Source organism: Hyperoodon ampullatus (assembly GCF_949752795.1).
Source record: "Hyperoodon ampullatus genome assembly, chromosome: 10".
NCBI lineage: Eukaryota > Metazoa > Chordata > Mammalia > Artiodactyla > Ziphiidae > Hyperoodon > Hyperoodon ampullatus.
Window position 1 is genome coordinate 22422859 of NC_136923.1, and position 19929 is coordinate 22442787.

Consider the following 19929-nt stretch of genomic DNA (forward strand, 5'->3'; position numbering starts at 1 on the left):
TACACCACTATAGATCAATTAGAATAATAAAATATAATTTCACAAGCCCCCTAGAAATTCATTTTCATTTGTCTTACATCATCTGCTTGGAAAAATTCTTCCCTTAAATAAATAATTATGTTTGAGCCATCGTCTTCTTGTGTATGAGTATTTTATTTTAAATTTAGTCCCTGGAAAGTAATTGGAGATTACAAAAAGACTGTACATTATATTTTTAGTTGGTCTCAACCAAAGATATTGAGTAAGGTGTCTCCCATCTATTTTGGGTTATAGAAATTAATAAAACACAACATCATGTGAATTCTAGTGTAACAACCTATATTCCCTCAGAGTAGTGCTACGCACACATCCAACAGTATAATGCTTTCTAAACTATTTGCAAATGACTATGCCAAAATTTAAGTTGTTGAGTACGTTTTCTTGGTATTTTCAGTTATCAGGTGACAGAGTATCACTTTTTTTTTTTTTTTTTTTTTTGCAGTACGTGGGCCTCTCACTGTTGTGGCCTCTCCCATTGCGGAGCACAGTCTCCGGACGCGCAGGCTCAGCGGCCATGGCTCACGGGCCCAGCCGTTCTGTGGCATGTGGGATCTTCCCGGACTGGGGCACGAACCCGTGTCCCCTGCATCGGCAGGCGGACTCTCAACCACTGCGCCACCAGGGAAGCCCCACTTTTAAACTAAAAGTCCACTCCTTAAAAACCTCTCCAAATATCATGTATTATGCTTTTGAATAAGCTGCTAAGATGATACTGCAAAATTTATGTTCCATTTAAAACAATCTGGTCTCAGATTGTGAATCTTAAAACAATCCAATATAAGCTTTTTAAAAAATCAAGCTGTGCCTCTGTTTTTGGAAACACTATAAAAAGGTAACTGACCTGCCATTTCAGAGAAAAGCAAATAACAGCAACTGGAACACTTACCATGGGAAATGCACTATGTAGAACAGAATATGTTTAGGACAAACGTGATATATGGATTGTCAACTGCTGTCACAGATAGCAACTGGTTTCTATCCATTCTTAAAATGAGAAAGGGAAATGCATGACACATCATAAATGTGCCAAAGTGGAGGCAATAGTTCGATAAATGGTGGTGTATCCACCCCCCGAAATCCTATGTAGTTATTAACAATAATGTTCTTTAAGAGTATGTATTAAGCTGGAAAATCTTCATATTAAAGGGAACAAGCTGTTGATCAGATAGTACTATAACATTTTAGTTCAATAAAATATGTACTTTGTGAGTTTCTCTTTAATGATGGGTTAAACCTCAAAGGACATATACTTATTTTCTTAAAAAGCGACGATAATCTCTGAGCAGTAATATTATGGGTGACTTCAATGTATGGATGTACTTCTGTATTCTTCAAAATTCCTATAATGAACATACATTCCTGAAGAAGACTTACCATCATTAATGATATCCAGGGTAAATAGTTTGAAGCAGTTCCCACAAAAGATAGTGGCTAAAATGCCACTGTATTGAATTCATATGAAACAAAACTTCATAAAACAATGTCTGTTTCTAACCATTACCCACAATTATTAGTAAGATAGGAATTGATACCATCACTTAGTGAACACTTGAGGAGAACCAGACATTATGCAAAGCACATTATACACATGATTTCCTTAGGTCTCACCTCAACCCCATGAAGCAGAAGCAATTATCATTCCCATTTTACAGATGAGGAAACAGGTTAGGAAGCAAATGTGACTTGCCCAAGGTCACTCTATTAGTAACTGGTACAGCTGGGATTCCACTCATGTCTGCCTAATTTCACAGTTCGTGGTCTTAGTAACTACACTGGAATTGTTCATTTATATACCCACTTCATATTTAATTTGCATGTAGAGATCTAGGCCATAAAAAGAGTTTTGATCCAAGTAACACATAGACTTTTCCCACACGTGCCAACGGATTCCAAGATTCTGGAGGAGTAGAATGCTATGGAAATTATAAACAATCAGCATAAGACTATAGAATACTCTATACTTCGTTGACTTTTGCTCAGAAGACAGACACTAATAGCCTCAACCTACCACACCCAAGGGCTCAGAGTTTCCAAAGTCGAACAAACTTGTTCTGAGAGACAAAATGTTACCACTATGTGGTTTAACCTCTCACAGAAACTTACAGCCAAATGCCATTTTCCCCTCTGCTAGCACAGACAATGCATTGCCTTTGTGTCTTCCACCCAAATCCTGAAGGCAATTCTATTTCTAGATCATTAGTGATAGAAATGAACTGGAAACAAAATGGAGATTTATAGTTAACAGGCTCAATGCTTTCTTTGGCAGAGACTAGGAGAAATCATCATGGTTTTATAATGTTTATTGGCTTCTAGGGGCAAGAGTTGCCTCCTGTAAGAGGATGCAATGGCTTTTCTAGGCTAGCTGCCTGCCTTCCCTGCAGTGGAGGTGCCTTACTGTGCTGACTGTGATCTAGAATAAGTAAATTATCATGGTGCAAGTTTCTCAACCTCAGCTCCACTGACACCGGGGGCGGGGTAATACTCTGCTGTGGGAGCTGTCCTGTGCATTGCAGGACGGTTTGCAGCTTCCCTGGCTTCTACACACCTGACACCAGGAGCGCCCCTCTAGTCGCAGACACTAATGTCTACACCAAATGGCCCCTGAGAATTGGCCTGATTGGGAACCACTGATCACAGTGTATTCTTAAACCTGGATTTTTCACATCATTTTAAAAAGAGCTTGACCTTCCCATGGTACAGAGTGCCCTATGAGCCTGTCCCTCTGGGTGTGGCTGATTGGGCAAAGATCGACAGATGACCCAAGCTGGGTCAATCACATTCAGTCTTTTTGGAGAAGGCATTTAAGACACAGGAGTGAGTCAAGTATACTTGGGCTATACCACGATGCCGAGTGAGATCAGAGTTGGTACCACAGAAGTAAAAGCTTCACACAAATCCCTAAGATGTGGGAGAGCGAAAGTTAAAATCCTTGAAGAGGGAACCCATCTACAGAGAGGAGAATGAGGGAAAGAAAGAACAATACAAAGAAAGCAAGAATGGCAGCTGCCTAAATAGTTTATGAATCCTATGAAGTTTGGCTGAATTGCCTGTAACTGGGTTTCCCAGGATTCCTCTCTTTTCTTAAAAAAAATAATTTCTCCTTTCTTGGTCTAGCTTGTGTGTGTTTCCTTTCTAACCACCTCATAATTCATAATGAAAATACATAACATGAGTCAGTCTAGAAGGTGTCCTTCCCCCTCTATATCTAGAGGTAGGATCATGGACCCTAAGTCAAGAGATTTAGGTTCTAATTCCTACTTTGTGACCTGAGCAAGTGAGTCACTTCTCTGAGTCCTGATTTGCTTACGAAGAATTTGAAGATCAGCTCACATCTGGCTCTAAAATTATGAAAGATAAAGATGGGGAAAGATATCTGTGATCCCTTTGAACTTTGGACTCTCTGTTTGACAGGCATATAAAACTGTTTAAAGATGGTGGTGAAGACTTGGTATTAGAGTCAGTTACTTTCGTCTCAAGAGTTAGTACAGCTACAACTTATCAATCATGGGACCAATGGAATAGTGATAAACCCTTCTAAGCCTCAGTTTCCTTCATGTTTAAAATGGGAGGGAAAGTGTATCTGCCCCAGGGGTCCCCGTCTCCAGGTTTTCAAGCCCTTTTCATCCACTCCCATGCTGAACAGATAGGGTTGACTTATATAACCAATATAATATTGTGAAAACGATGAAGGATAACTTCTGAGCCTCTATCATAAAAGAAAAGGTCACTGTGGCTTCTACATTATTCTCTTGGGACACTCACTCTGGGGGAAGCTGCTGCCATGTTGTGAGGACACCCAGCCCCTTTGGAGAGGTCCATGTGGCAGGAAACAGAGGCCAGCTGCCAACAGTTCTGTGAACGGGTCATCTTAAAACCACCCTCCAGCATCAGTCAAGCCTTCAGATCTTGACAGCAACCATGGAAGGACCCTAAGCCAGAACCATCCAGCTAAGCTAAATTCCTCATCCATGGAAACGGTGAGACAATGTTTGCCATTTAAAGCTGCTAACTTTTGGGGGGAGGGCATAAATTGTTACATAGCAACAGATAACAAAGATGGGGGTGTTGGGATGAGTAAATAAAATAACGCATGAGAAATGTTTAGGACAGGGTTTGGTACATGGTGAACTCTCAGGGCACTTCTATCTGTTCATGAGTGTATGTGAACCCCTAGAGCAGTGCCTGGCATATAGTAAATGCTCACTAAATATGTGTTGAATGAATGTTAGGTATTATTTTTTTACTACCATTATCATCATCGTCATAATCATACATAACCTCGATCCAAAATCAATTCCCAGATGAGTTGGACCTCAAAATTATAGACTTGAAAAGATTCCTTTACCTTATCTTCTCTACACAATGGTCAACCAACAGCTATTTGAAAATGCCAAAGCCAGAGAAACAAGAATTCAAACTCTATGCAGAGGGCTGGCATTTGTCTAACTTTGCAGCACTTTGGATGCACATTCTTCATTATCCTGAACCATATTTAGATGAAACAAAATATATATATTATGCACAGTAACGACGCAGGTGAACTCCTAGAGAGAGGGGTAAAGCCAGCTACTTACCATCGACACAGGAAGGTCGGTTTCTTGTTGTTCCAGCCACTTTCCCAGGTAGACAGGAACACTTGACTGTTTGTGATCGCTCCTCAATGCGGTTCTTATTACAACATCTGTGCGCAGCGATCACTTCACATGTCCCTCCTTCTGGCAAGAGAGAAAGAATCAGGACACTGATTAGAAATAATTCAGCGGGCATTCAGGCATGTGAGGGTATGTGCGAAGGGATTGGGGAAAGTGAGAGAAATAAAAGGAAGAGTTTCTATGAGGTACAGTTACTGTGGGATTCTCTCCCATAACATGTATATATACATGCATACAAGATTATGTACAAGGGATGTCTCATCTTGGAGAAGACAAGCATCACAGCAGTACTCTTTAAATGCAACAAAGAGCACCAATGAAGAGCCCTCAAGAGGCAACACTTCCTGGCTGTATATACGGAGAGGCAGCGGAGTAGTGAATGCCTGGAGCTAACACAAAATAAAGATGCTACCAGATTTGAATGCATTATATTTGGGGAGCTCACCCCTGTGTTATCTTTGCATTCAGAATTCTCTGTACTCCTACTAATGATAAGCGACAGACACTACAGGGATACAGGACCTGCAGTGGCAAGAAAATTGCCCAGAAATGAGCTCTCCTTCCCAGCACCTGCTCCTCTCAAGCGGGATGAATAGAAAATCTAGTTGTGCAGTCATTTCCCCAGTCCAGATCTCACCCAAAAGTGATAGAAAGAATCTCTGGAGAACATCATCATGTGCTTTAGATGGAATCTCGAATTACAGACCAAGGCATATGGCTTCACTTAATCGTTACAGGTCAGCCATGCATTCGTCAGAATGTAGTGGCAACTTAGGGTATGCCACTGTCTGCTAGGTTCTTAACAGGTGCTCTACTGGGTGTGTCAAATGTCACTGAGATTCAGTTGGATCTTTCCAGCCTGCAGGACACCAGCTAAGCCAGTTCTCCAGGGACACAAAAGATACTCCAAGTTATCAGAAACCAGGAATTAACTTTCCTAACATCAAGTTTTCAACTCAGGAAGGATGTTTTTCATTTGACAAGAATGGACCCATAACATTTAGGATCCTTGGCATTTAGGATTCAGTTGGCAGTAATTCCTCAAGCATTTATGAAGCAACCACTGTCTACAAATTACTATAAGGGATGTGTATCTAGCCTGTACATGGTGAGCACTTAGGAAACACTGTAAATAAGGAGCAGAGGGAGGGAAGACAGGAGGCAGGGAAGAATTTAAACACAACACCATCCTATCTTGGGGCACTGGTCTCCTTGCAGGCTATTGTCTGGACATGGCAGGCGTGATCCCTTTTGAGGGTTGCTCTGAAGAACAGTCTCCACCGAACTAGGTACCACCTAGGACAGTCTTCTAGTGGATCTCTGGCTCATTCTCACCTCTTCCATATCTTTTCCCAAATGTTATTTTATTGGAGGCACATTTGACCACCTTATTGAAGTCGTAATTCCCTTAGCCAATGCACATGATCTCACTGCACCATCCCCCGTCCCACACCCCACCACCAGGGTACCTGTAACTTTCAAATAATTTATTTATTTATTGTACTTATTGTGTGTTCCTCACTGGAATGTAATTTCCTCAAGGACAGGTGTTTGTACTGTCTTCCATTAAACATCGTATCATTATTAGAATTTCAAAAATACTTTTAGTACATATTTCATTTAAATTGCAAAATTGTTCAAAGATAGAAACAGGACGATTGTTATCTGTACTTTTTAGTGAGGCTGCAGACTTAAAGCAGCCTAACGACCTAGCCATAAAACTAATGGTGATAATAATAGTATTATAGGAGCTGACCATTTATTGACTCTTTACTATGTAACTGACATCATGGTAGATACTGTATAAACATTCAATTTACTATATGCTCTCGAAAGCCCAATGAGCTTATGATTACCTTTTACAGAGGAGGCAACTGAGATCGAGAGCAGCTTAAAGACTTGCTCACCTTTTACTTAGCAAGTACCTGGCAGCATCCGGACCAGAATTCAGATCCTCTGACCCCAGATATATGTTCTTTCCCCAGTCCCACCCTGGCACCCATACTGCCATTTCTCTGAAAAGGGACTAGGAATTGACAAGTGCTCCATTTTCATTAAAACCTTGTAAATAAAGTCAGTGACCCCAGACCACATCCTCCTCAGGCTCACGGATGATGGATTTGCACACTGGAAGCCAGAGGTGTTGCTCTAAATAACAAGCTCATCTGGTCTTGACAAGTTGAACTATGGCTCCAATTACACCTGCTGCTCAGGTACACCAATGCGGAGCCCAGAACCAGGTCTCAGAGGACCACAGGACCTTGCCATTTAGGAAGTCTGAATGGCCCTGTCATACCCAAATCTCCTGATTCCCAAGGTTTACACTTGTGACTGACCTACCCCTAGTCAATCAGAGAAATTTAACCTTTCAATCTATTCTAACTACAAAAGCCTAGTCCACTGACTTGTAATGACAAAAAGAAAATTAGATCTTTGATAGGAAAAGGCTCACATCTGCAGTCCTTAGATCAGAAGTCTTCAAGTTATGCCTAGTGGGGCTTCATAGATTATCTGAGGGGGCTCAGTTATATCACTGGAGGAAAGGAGAAAGCAACTCTAGATACTTTATTTTTAATATTCAGTATAGTACTTCAATGTTTTATTTAAAAGTTTATTTTAACATTCAGTACAATCCTTCAAAGGAGTTCCTCTGCTAAGGAAAAAGTGAAAACAATTGTACTTTGCTGATGATCAGCTCTAAAGCTAATATCAAATGACACGTATTTATTGGATAGATGGATGACTGAACCAGATGAAAAATGAATTACAAATCTGTCATGGATTATTACACAATCATTTAACATGGAACTTACAGTTTTTCGAGAAGCTTAGATGTCTTTGCTACGGTAGTGTATAGCAAGCTGGTAAGATATACTCCCCCTTTCCAATTTCTATGTGTTTTTTTTATTTCTTGGCTATATCAGAAGCCCACATTTACTTTGGTCCACCCAGGACATAGTGAGAGGCTGATCAAATTCCGTGAAAAGAAATACAATTCTGGACTTCTATAATAACCACAGGGATAAAACTTTTCAAGACCCTCTGGAAATGACTATAGTCTTATTTACCTATTGGCCTCATCAGCTGGCTGCTTCAAAAAGGAGACTGGAAATCAAAATTTCCCCAGCTTTGGCCCCCATGAAAGGAAAGAGTTAGGTTTGTCATAACCCTTTCTGGGAACTAGAAAATTGTTCTTTTAAATCTAGTTTATCTGCATTTTAAGAATTACCTAGTGAACTATCCGTTCAAAACTAACTGCTGGGCTTCCCTGGTGGCGCAAGTGGTTAAGAGTCCACCTGCCGATGCAGGGGACACGGGTTCGTGCCCCGGTCTGGGAAGATCCCACATTCCGCAGAGCGGCTGGGCCCGTGAGCCATGGCCGCTGAGCCTGTGCATCCGGAGCCTGTGCTGCGCAACGGGGGAGGCCGCAACAGTGAGAGGCCCGCGTACCACAAAACAAAAACAAAAACAAACTGCCAAGGTTATTGCAGAATCATAATGATAATATTTGTCATGTAAGTGTCTTTCAGTCTTTGGCGCCAATGCCAGTCCATTCTAAATTTTATCTCAATCCAAGTCAAAATGATTTCAAGATGATCTATGGCCTCTCAAAGCAAAGTCATTTAAGTGCTCAGAATATCGAGCTTTCCTTTCTTGCTTATGGATTTCTGGAAACTCGCTTGTTTTCTGGATTTCACTCAGCATCTGTAGATCTAGCAAAGAAGACAGGTAAAGTAACCTACTAGCTAATGGCAGAGAATGTGTCACAAACATAAGCCAGTGTGGAATTTGTCTGTACTATTCAGACTTTCCAGGTTGTTGCTTGTATCACCACTTTGTCTACAGAAAACACACCTAAGGTGAAATATAAGAAACTAGCCTTCTACCCTAAATCTCGCATTGTAAGGGGTCGCATTGTTCTTCCAGATTAGAAGGTAAATACAGTAATTATATGACTAATGCAGGCCAATCTGAAAAAGTTACATGTGTTAGATGGACATCAATTTCCCAGTTCTCCCTCCACGCATCTTTTTAAACCAGTGGCATTGCTTCCTGCTCCTCTTGCCCATGTTCCCCAGGTGGCAATGGGAGAGTCCCCCGCAGGGAAGCTCCCCGGGGCAGCTCTCCACTTCCCCTGTGTGCTCTTTCTTTTGGATTTGTCAGTGCTCTGAGTACATTATCAAAACTGATTTTTAACAGGAAGAGAAAGTTTCTACAACCCACCCCCCCCCCAAAAAAAAGACAGCATTTCAAGATTATTTCTGGCAGCAGCAACACTCTCTGAGCTGGAGAAGTTAAAAAAAAATGCCAAGCCCAATATGCTCCCAGAAATGACCCCTCCTTCCCAATTCAATGCATCCCTGTCTTGCCCTGTACAAGTGGGGAAACACAAGAAGATGAACTGCTAAGGATAATATTTCTTTTAAAAAAGAGTTCCCACAGATGACAATTATATGTCATGATGGAAAGGGAGGATGAGGTTAGGAATGACTGGCAGGCAGATGGCTAAGAACTTGAAGGTTGGCATCCTAAAACAGTTTGCCCCCAAAATGGACATCTAATAGAAACAGCTTATACCAACCTACCTGATTGCTCTGACCTATAAACTGGGTCAACCATTTAAAAATGGGCACTTGTGGGAGATTGCTAAGGTCTAATCCTTTTCATCTGCCAGGGAATTTGACATCCAGTAGTATATTTTGGTATTGATGTTTTCATGTCCGTGACCAAGCATAGCCAAGCAATTGGAAATTATCACAACACCAAGTTTTCTGGGAAAGAAGATGCTGGGTGAGATTGTAAAGTTGAAATGGAACAGAATTAGCTTTTTGTTTCCTTTTTTTTAACTTAAGCCTAAACTCTGTATTTTGGGGGGAGGTGGGGTCCCTGTATTCACTATTCAACTCTTCTTTAGGTGGTCTCCTTGGATCAGATTGTAAGTTAGATTTCCCTGCTATATGATCCTACAATCTCACATAATTATCCCATAATAATATTCACAATGCATTATTTTGGCATTTTTAAAGAATATTTCGCTTTTCTTATCTGTACAAGAACAGCAAGTTTTCTGTTTCATTACTCTGTTACTGGGCCCATGTCTGGCCTATAGATATTTGTTGAATGAACCTCTTCCCCAAAGACTAGTTTTTGCCCCCGACTGTATGCTCACTTAAGTAAGCCAGACTTTTCTTTTATAGCGCGTCTCCTAATTGGAATGATTGGTTTACTACCTGTCCATCTTGTTGGGCTGGACACTCTTGTGATGGCAGGGACCACATCTTGTTTTACTTCTTTATCTCTAGCACCTGGCGTATTAGTTGACATTCACACATTCGCTAAATTACTGAGTCATTAAATGACTGAATGAGGGATAGAAGGAATAAAGGGAAGAAGCAGAGGAGGGAAGAAGGAAGGGAAGGAGTGAGATGGGAGAATGAAAGAGGAAGAAAGGAGAAACTAAGAGAAGAAAAAGAAGAGAAGAAAGACTGATTATAAATTAATCCTCTTTGGGAAACTTTTCCTGAGTATCCATTATGTGATCTTTTCAGAAAATAAACTTGAATAATAAATGTAGCTTTTGCAAAGAAGTGACCTTCTAATACCCCCTCCAGAAAAATCAACTGGAACTCTGGTTTGGGGGAGAGCCAAACTGTACAAAGGAAAAGCTTTTCATTCTAAGTGAGATGACTGGAAAATGAAATAGCAATTTAGAGTAACCATAAGGAAACTTCAGTCCTCATTAATAGTTAAGCCAGGATATATCTGCTTATCATCGAAGCCAACTTTTAGAGGACATGAATAAAATGTGATTAAGGAATGTTAAGATTGACATGATAATACGGATCCTTGCCTTTTTACTTTATTGCAAATCGTTCCTTTCTTTAAAAGCTGTTAAGTGTAAGAAAAAGCACAGGTTTTTTGAGATTCACTTTTGTAGGACTTCTTGATCAAGGCCTTATAAATAGCTTTCTTGGAATCTATTGTAGCGGATGTCAGAAATGCATATTTAGGACTGTGTTAAAAATGCTTTATTGACCCCCTGGACTGGAAGGAAACTCCAAGTGTCTTTGTAAATCATTGACAAGAGAGACACTGATTGGACCTTTAAGCATATCTTGGTTGAGGAGGGCAAAATGGCTGCTTGATTTTTTTATGTTTGAGATTAAACAAATTACCATGTCCTAGGGTTCTGGGGTATATTCAGGATAGACAAATATAGGAAAAAGAAACAACTACTGGGGCAGACAATCATTAGGCAGTATAGCATAATGAATAAAATAAAATATTGTAGAATCAGGGCCCCAAAGTACAAGTCCTAAATCAGCTTCCTGTTTTTCTCCATTCTATGTCTCAAGGTTCTCCTCTGTAAAATGTGGATAATAATAGCATTAACTTATTAGGGTTGTTTTGAGGAATAAATGGGTATGAGAAATAAATAAGTACAAACTGATTATAATAATACTTGGCTCAAAATAGGCACTAAACTATATTCTGCTGTTAGTAATACTATTGGGATCATTATCTTTGACTAGATCAGAATTACTTGTGGAAACATATTGGACTCTTCGAAATTTTTTCCCTCTTTTGACCAACATGGACCATTCCCCACACCCATCTCCTTACTCTTACCCCAGGCCAGTGGTGGGGGAACAACATTTAGACCTCACCAGTCTCTTGAGATAAGATTGCTAAAGGTACTGTATACTACAGTAAACTCAACAAGCATCCCCTAGATTTCCCCTTTATAGTTTTTAAAGAAGAAAATGGCTCAAACATTGGATATGTTCGAACACCTACTGTAGAAATCATTTTTAATAACTGCTCTAACAACATGGAAATATACTTTACTCAAAGATATACCAATGAGGTTACAAGAAGAACATTCTTGAATCTTTACTGATCTTTATATACTACAGAACTTTTACTTGTTTCCAGGCAGGATGCCTTGGATGGCATTAGGGAGGGGAACCCAAGTAATGGTTTGGGTATCAGACTGGCATTGTGCTATTCTCAGATCTGCTGGAGAATCTGTGTTAAAATAAGGCTGAAAATGTAACATCTCCTCCTGTGTATTTTTTGCCCCCAAATTTGTTTGCCTGATCTGGATCTGCTGTCAATCCATTGCAAATTAATGCAATCATTGAAACAGCTTATTGCCCAGTAGGGAAAGCCACTGAAAGGCTGGGTGGGACATTCACCCTGGATATTGATGTAAGTTTTGGGTAACTAAATCACAGTATCAGTGCCCTTCAGCTTCCCTGGGTTATGATCTCAAATAAATTAATCAAATTCTATTATGGTGATTAGGGAAAGAGTTGGAATGAAATAAGGCTTACAAAGATAGCTACGTCCACTCTTCCCCTTTGAGGTGCAACATTCTCAATCTAAATCCTGCTAGGATTTCTCCCAACTCTATCCTTACACCGACATCACTCATCCAGCTGGGTGAGAGTTTATCAGGTTTTCCTTTTCTATTGCTAGCCTTCAAGGCTGAGAGAAATATGCAAACAGTTTCTTGAAAAGAAACAGGCAACCCTGTTTTACAGAAGCCACACCTCTACATATATTAATTTCTTTGAAATTACCTGAAATACTGACATGAAACGTTGATTATATTAATATATAAATGTTATTTGAAATAATCAACATCATTTGAGCTACTAGCTGGGTGACTTGGAGCAAGATGTAACCTCTAAGCCCTGGTCCCTTGTAAGTAAGATGCCAAACTTAAGGAATGTTGTGAGGATTAGAGATTGTGTATCAACAGTAATTAATACACTGGGCAGCACACAGTAGGTCCGCTATAAATAAGAGCTGATATTCTTCTTATTGTTTACCTAAAAAATGAAACCCAGTTTCAAAGACAATACTGGAGACAGTTACATCTGACATGAATTTTGATGGAAGGACAGAATTCTGAAAGGCTGGAAAATGGAGGCATTTATTTTTCAAGCTCCAAGACCCCCTTTCAAATGTCTGAACTGTTTGTGCAATGATGGGTGGTCGAATGTGCTTTCTCCTTTGCATCCCTGCCTCAGCTACTCTTATGTCTTTATTCCTTTTCATTCTGTTTCCTCCTGATATTTATTTAATGGCATACAAGCAGTAACACACTCTGAAAAGGAATCCCAATAATAATTATAAACTTTAAAAAATTCTCTTAAAATGAGATTGTTCTATTATCCTGCATGGGTAAGTGTAATGGATGTTAAAAGGAACATGAGTGGTGATGATCCACCATCTCCATTATTGAAACGCGAATGGACAGCAGGCAATGTGATGACTCGAAATCCATCACCTCTAAACCATAACTGTTTTATGACATTTTTCCTCCAGCTAAACAAAAATACATGTTATGGAACAACATTCCTGAGTTGGCTTAGGAGCAAAGACAAGAAGATCAAGATACAATTTGAGATAATCTAGGGAGAAATGACTGTGAAATACTATCCCCAGAAAGAAACATTTTCACTTTAGGTTCTAATGATCCCTGGTGGGTCCTCTTGCTGAGTCTTAAAGTGATCTTAAATTCTAAGTCCTTACTTTGGTACCCACAGGAGAACCACATGAAAATCCATAGATATTAGCTTTTACTTCCGTCTATGGTCTAATTACTCTCAAACTCCTAAGTGAGTTATCAAGTGTTATGGAAATCTGTTATACAAACACTAAAATTAGCATTTTGCTTGTGTCTATTGAATTCTATAATTAAGGGTTTTGTAAGGCAGTGGTCTCTATGATATCAATGGCTGGGACTTTTCTAAGTCCTAGAGGATCCATGTGTGGTTAAGAGCATAGCATCTGAGACTGGATTTTGGAGCCATATTTAATTGACAGGATTTAAATGCTGCCTGCACCCTTTGTGAGCTGTATTATCTCAGGAAAAACATTTAAGCTTTCTATTCTTAGCTTCCTCATTTGTAAAGTGGGGAAAATAATACTTTCATGATTAGGTTGCTGTGAGGATCAATGAGTAAACACTTGCAGTGCACTTAGAACAGTGCCTGAAGTATAAGAACAAGGCAAGTGTTTGCTATCAAGAGTCTTGCTATTATTAATTTTAGCTGTTGTGGCCATTAGGGCTTCTCAATGACTATCTCTGGCTCTCTTCCTCTGGGCTTATGGTAGTTTCTAGTTCTCCTGTGGGAGGTGGGCCCATACAACTATTTCTGTGTTAAAGGAAGTGATGTGTGACTTACATACCAAGCATTTACTTCCTTATGGAAGATTCTCCAGGGATCTCTTCCTTCTGGTGTGGTAACCAGAAGTATTTTAGATCAGGGATCAGCAAACTTTTTCTATAAAGGTCCAGGTAGAAAATATTTTTGGTTTTGTTGGTCATCTGATCTCTGTGGCAACTACCAAACTCTGCTGTTGGAATGTGAAAGCAACCACAAACAATACATAAACAGAAGTGTGAGTGTGTGCCAATAAAATACTATGTATGGAAACTGAAACTTGAATTTCATGTAATTTTTAGGTGTCACAAATATTCTCCTTTTGATTTTTCCCCAGCCTTTGAAAAACGTAAAGATCATTCTTAGCTCATGAGCTATAAAAAACAAATGGCGAGCCAGATTTGGCCTATGGACCATAGTGTGTCCACCCCTATTTTGGTTATTGGCTGCTCCAGCAGTTCTAGTTCCTGGGTAACTCCTCCAAACACAACCCCTCTGATGAACCACAGTGGGCATGTTGCTTGATCAAGAAATAAACCTTCATTGTTTTAAGCCAATGAGAGTTGGGGCTGGTTTGTTATCGCAGCTTAATACAGCCTAATCTGACTAATATATTATTCTTTAAGATTATGAGAATAAAAGAGGTGTATTACCCCCTCAAGTGTGTTTAAATAGGTTCTGTAAATATGTTTAACAATAACTAGGGTGGAACCATTCCAAGGCTTTTACCCAGGAAGTATAGTCTTTCAAATCGATGCCTTCCATGAAGAACTGGAATGAGATACAGCTGCTCAGCTTCCTCCTCTGTGCAAATACATCATCCAAGCCAAGAATCTGGCCCTTGTCCTCTGGGTGTTTTACTGGTTTAGCTGAGAGGTAATCACGAAAGTATATATTTCTTTATATCATGAGATAGTGCCTCTCCTCCACAGCCACAGAGATCAGAAAACACACATTTAGGGGAAAGAAGGCAAACAGAAACTGTGATTTGTGTTACACATTGTAGAAGTCATTAACTATGACTCAGGTAGAAAAACTTATTACTTCTCTTTTTGACAGTGATGACAATTTAATAGTATTTGACTCTACCAAGTTACATAAAGCGTCTGGAGGCACCGAAAAGGACTGTTTATCAAGATGATAAACAAGATTTCATTTCCTTCCTGGCTGCATGGATGTGATCAGAAGTCTAAGGCCATCCAAAATCACTTAGCCTGGCCACCAGGCAGTTGTTAAGCTACTTGGGACCATCTGCACTTGAAATGGGCTTCACTTAATGGACCTGCTGGATCAGGTCAGCACTAAGGAAGGAATGTTTGCATGAGTACCTGAGCACTGGGGCATTCAGTGTGGACTTGGGGGCTGAGGGAAGGGTATTAGTCCTACTAAAACCCTGCTCTCTGGGAATCTCATACTCACTAATTTCAAAACATACAGCCAGTTTTGCCTTCTGATTTGGGTAAATCAGGCTGGATAAATTCTCAGCATGCTGGGAATAGAATGAGTTTGTATGGGTGAGTATAATAAAAAACACTTACAAAGTAAGTGTTTGTTCTTAGTATTGTTATCATTATTTTTAACTGTGGGAGTCATTAATGCCATTAGTCAATTCTACTCTGTAGTAGTTCTCTATTCTTTTTACCTGTCCAGCAAACACTCCCACTTCTACTGGTGACTGCTTCCTTGTTTTCCTTATGGAGCCAATGGCCTTGTTCCCCATTCTCAGCTCATGGGGTTTTGAAGTTGTTGGTTCTACCCCTGATCCAGAAGAGGGCACAAGACTCAAGACTAGCTTAGTGGATTATGCACTCTCTAGGGACCAAGCGAGTGCCACAAGGGCTGGTACCTAGCTCAAGCTGTACACAGTGAGATCCAATAGTAAAACATTTATTCTTGGGAAAATATAGTTTTTTTTTCCCACAAGTGTTTCTGATGAAAAGATATAAATCTGGAGCTTGCCACTATCTTAGTACTATGACAGAAAAGTGTGCAAATGAATGGAATCAACAAAGAGGGAAGCCAAGTGGAAAAGCAGAGTGCTTCCTGCCATGATTGTTAGTGCTACTTGATAGAGCTGTGCCTGAAGCTGGTGGCTGAACTTTAGCCAAAAAAACACCTTATTTTAAAATTGAGTTTGAATTATTTTTTTCTACTACTTGCAATAAAGAGTCATGAAGTACAGTTATACTAAAGGCATTAAGAAGATTTTCTGCAATTATCTTTTCTTCTTTTCTATAAATTTTATTATATGGAGGACCTTATGGTAGGTACCAAAATTAAACCAGCTATCACCCTATCTAAATGCCACCTCCTGAGGGAAACTTTCTGTAACTTCCCTTATTAGGTCACTCACATCTCCTCCCTTCCATTCCAGACTCTCAGAGCACCGTGACCTTTTCACTTCAGCACATCCACAACTGAAAGTTTACATGTGTTTGTTAAATACTTTTTATCATTGTCTAGTTCCTCTAATAAGTAAAAAGCCCTGTGAGGCAGGGACCATATCTGTTGTCAATGATCATGTTATCCTGAGTACCCCGCACAAGAACTAACTGGGCAAAACAATGTTGCACACTCAGTACTTATTCTCTTAGTTTTCAAAGAGCTAGATCAACAATTTTGATCAGAGTGGCTATATACCCACACATTCAAAAATCTTTTTCTATTCCTCTTATAACTATGATGGACACATGGCAAAGTTCTTGTCAATGAAATGAAAATAAATATAAATGAAAATCTGCTGAGGCTATCTAGAAAGACTTTGCTTTCCTATGTACCACTTGCCCCTTCCTATACCATTTTTTGCTTCTTCCTGTCCGAAATGCAGGCTTGAAGGCTGGAACTACAGCAGCCACTTTGTGCCAGTGAGAGAAAGGAAGGTCAAAGTTAAAATCACAGAGATTTTAACTTTGAGAGTGTTGGGTAACTGAGCCAAAGTCACCAAATGAACCTCCAGAATTTCTATTACATGAGAAAACATAAATGCCTGCTAATTTGCTTAACCTAGTTGAGATGTCTATTACCTGCAACCAAATGTAGTCCTGATATATTGGTACATGTTACGATTTTGATAAATACTTTAAAAATGTATGAGTAAATGAAAGGAAGGAAGTATCCTTGGCTTCAAAGATCTAGTCAGAAAGTTAAGACAGAGAAAATAAAAATGAATAATTAAAAGTAGAAAGTAACAAATGTCATGAGAGTGTAGACTCTCTCCATTATTGGAGTTTATGAAGAATTAGAAGATACTACCTTTTTCCTAATGGATGCAGGAAGACTTGTTGGAGTAAAAGAATTTGATTCAGGACTTTGGTCCTTCAAGGACGATTTGTTCTTGTGGTGATAGGAGATGGACACTTTAGGTTCAGAGACTAGGGTGAGCAAATAGCTAAAGATGGGACCTGTGACAGACTCTAGAGCACCCCCTCTTCATGCTCTGTCTAATCCCCTCTCCTTAGTGAGGGTGGTACTTTTAGAATATAGACTATGGAACAGAGTAGAGCAAAGGTGATAGGATGTCACTTCTGTGGTTAGGTTATATATGTGGCAAGGATGATGTGCTATCACGCCCATAATTATCTTTTATCTCTATCTCTATCTGTATCTCTGTCTGTATCTGTATCTCCATCTCTATCAAGTCTTGTTAGCACGCATTAGAGGGACTTTATTTTCAATGCTGGCTTTGGAGAAGTGAGCTGTGAGAGGGTCTATGGAAATGTCCACATGGCAAGAAATTGCAGGTGGCCTCTAAGAGCTGGGGGGTGGCCTCCGGTTGGAAGTCATACAACAGCAAAGACATAAACTCTGCAAACAATCTAAAGGAATGTGGAAATGGGTGTTTCCTCAGTGGATCCTCTGTGGGGAGTCTATGAGTCAGTCAGCTCATACCCACCTAGTACACTTTTCCTCAAATGTTTAGGGATTAGTTAGGTAATTTCAGGTAAAAATCTCTACTGCATTTGAGATCAGATCTCAGTTACCAAGCATCTAAAAATCAAGATCATTCATAAGATCTAAACAAGTATGAAAACACATACTTTGGTCTTCCCTGAACAATCAGATTGTTCAGGGAAGAAAAGAACGTAACAGTTTTACTTTATTGAGACATAATTCTTTGTTCTCTTTACTGTTGTGAGGATAAGATAATGGAATATCACATTATAGGGGCTCAAGTGCTGTTGGTTCCTTAGAGGTGGAATAAAAAGCAGAAGCAATGAAGTTCTCTTAAAAATCTCACTTATATAGACTTTGTTTCTGGAGATGCACTTTGGTTTTGTGATTACCCTGAGAGTTCTTGGCTGGAATATTGGCTTTATGTCTTACTAACTGGAAAATTTCGACATGTCACTTAAACTTCCTGACCCTTAATTTACTTGGCTGTAAAATGAAGGTAATTGTAACTATCACTTTCTGTAGTTAAAACCTGCTGTTTCTGCTTGCCTATGTTTCATTCTCTCTTCTGAAAACATCATGTCAGGTTTTCTTTGGGAGTAACAACCCCCAGCTTATTTTTAGTCCATGCAGGGCAGGTGAACAAAAGCTCCAGGGGTGGGATTGTGACCTAGACCTGGCCAAACGGCACAGTCTTTCCACAGCCACAGAGATTGGTCTGCAGATGGGCTTGTCATCCAATTTGGTTCAATCAGACTGAACCTGAAGGCTAAGTGGAAAAATTGAAAAAAAAGTTTTCTTTCTGTTGTACTAGAAGATGCAAGCTGAGCTTTTCAGAGATCTTGCATGAGACTGAGTTGACATGGAGAACAGTGGAGACAAGTGATAGAGAGGGATGCGGCCTTCATGATATACTTGAGCTGCTAGATCTAGCACTGCTGGCTCTACCTCTGAACTCTTTCTTTAAATGTGCCAGTACATTATCTTCCTTTTTTGTAGTGGCTTTAGCTATTTAGAATTCTGTGCCTTTTTTTCTTCATGCCACATCTCCAGGTCTCTGACAGCAACTGGTATCCAACGGTTCAATTCAATTCAATTCAGTTCAATTCAATTCTGACACTAGCTGGCGTTAGTGCAGACCCCACGGGTTGAAGGGCTCAGTGCTACAACACTGACCTCACTTCAGATAACAGTTGCAAATGGGGTGCCCAAACCTCTTGTCCTGCTGAACTTGGTGATAAATTCAGGAGTTCTCATGACCCCTCAGGTTCAATAACTTGCTAGAATGGTTCACAAAACTCAGGAAGGCAGTTTACTTATGCTTACTGTTTTATTATAAAGGATTTAACTCAGGAAGAGCCAAAGAGAAGAGATGCATAGGACAGGTATGGTCGGGGTGGGGTGAGGGGTGGGAAATGGAGCTTCTGTACCTGCTCTAGGTGCTGCCGCCTCCCAGCGCCTCAGTGTGTTCAACAACCCAGAAGCTCTCAAAACCCTGTCATTTTAGGGAGGTTTTATTACCTGGCCATGATTGATTTAAATGACTAGCCATTGGTGATTAACTCAACCTCCAGCCCTGCTTCTCTCCAATTCTTTAACTATGCCTTGGTCTTTCTGGTCATCAGCTCTGGTCCTGAAACTATCTAGGGATCCCTGGTCATCTCATTATCGTACAAAAGACGTTCATAACTTCAGAGTGCCCAATGGTTTTAGCAGCTGTGTGCCAGGAATTGGGTACAAAGACAAAACACCTTTTATGGCTGTACATTGTACTTCATAGAATCTTTGTGAGGACTGAATTTAAAAAATAGACATAATGCATTTGGTTCAGTGCCTGAAATATAATAAGCACTCAAACTGTGTGGTCATTTTTGTTACTATTACTGTTACCATAAAAATAATTATCATATTCTTTACTGTGAAGCGACTGGAATTTTATTTCACTAATACACATATGGGTCTGCAAGAATTGTTGACTATCTCTAAATTTACTGAGAGTGACTGGGAGAGAGAATCAACTAGATACTGATTTTCTGAGACTTCTACTGCAGAAGTCCAAATAACTCACCATACTGATTCCTAGCAATTGAGAGTTAAACAATCATGTGAATTGACTCATGGCCAACTGGATAGTTAAGCCTCTGTTGTTAAGAAATTCCAAACAGTAG

The 19929-nt window shown here is 39.8% G+C and overlaps 1 protein-coding gene across 1 annotated transcript in view; it reads right to left on the minus strand.

Annotated features, from left to right (window-relative positions):
- TAFA1 (TAFA chemokine like family member 1) overlaps nt 1–19929 on the minus strand; it is a gene marked incomplete at both ends in the record, with an annotated part of 553857 nt that overhangs the window by 97955 nt on the left and 435973 nt on the right. The window contains one exon of the mRNA XM_079712262.1: nt 4614–4754. Within this exon, the coding sequence (XP_079568388.1) occupies nt 4614–4754 (141 nt within the window). The remainder of the gene's footprint in view (nt 1–4613; nt 4755–19929) is intronic.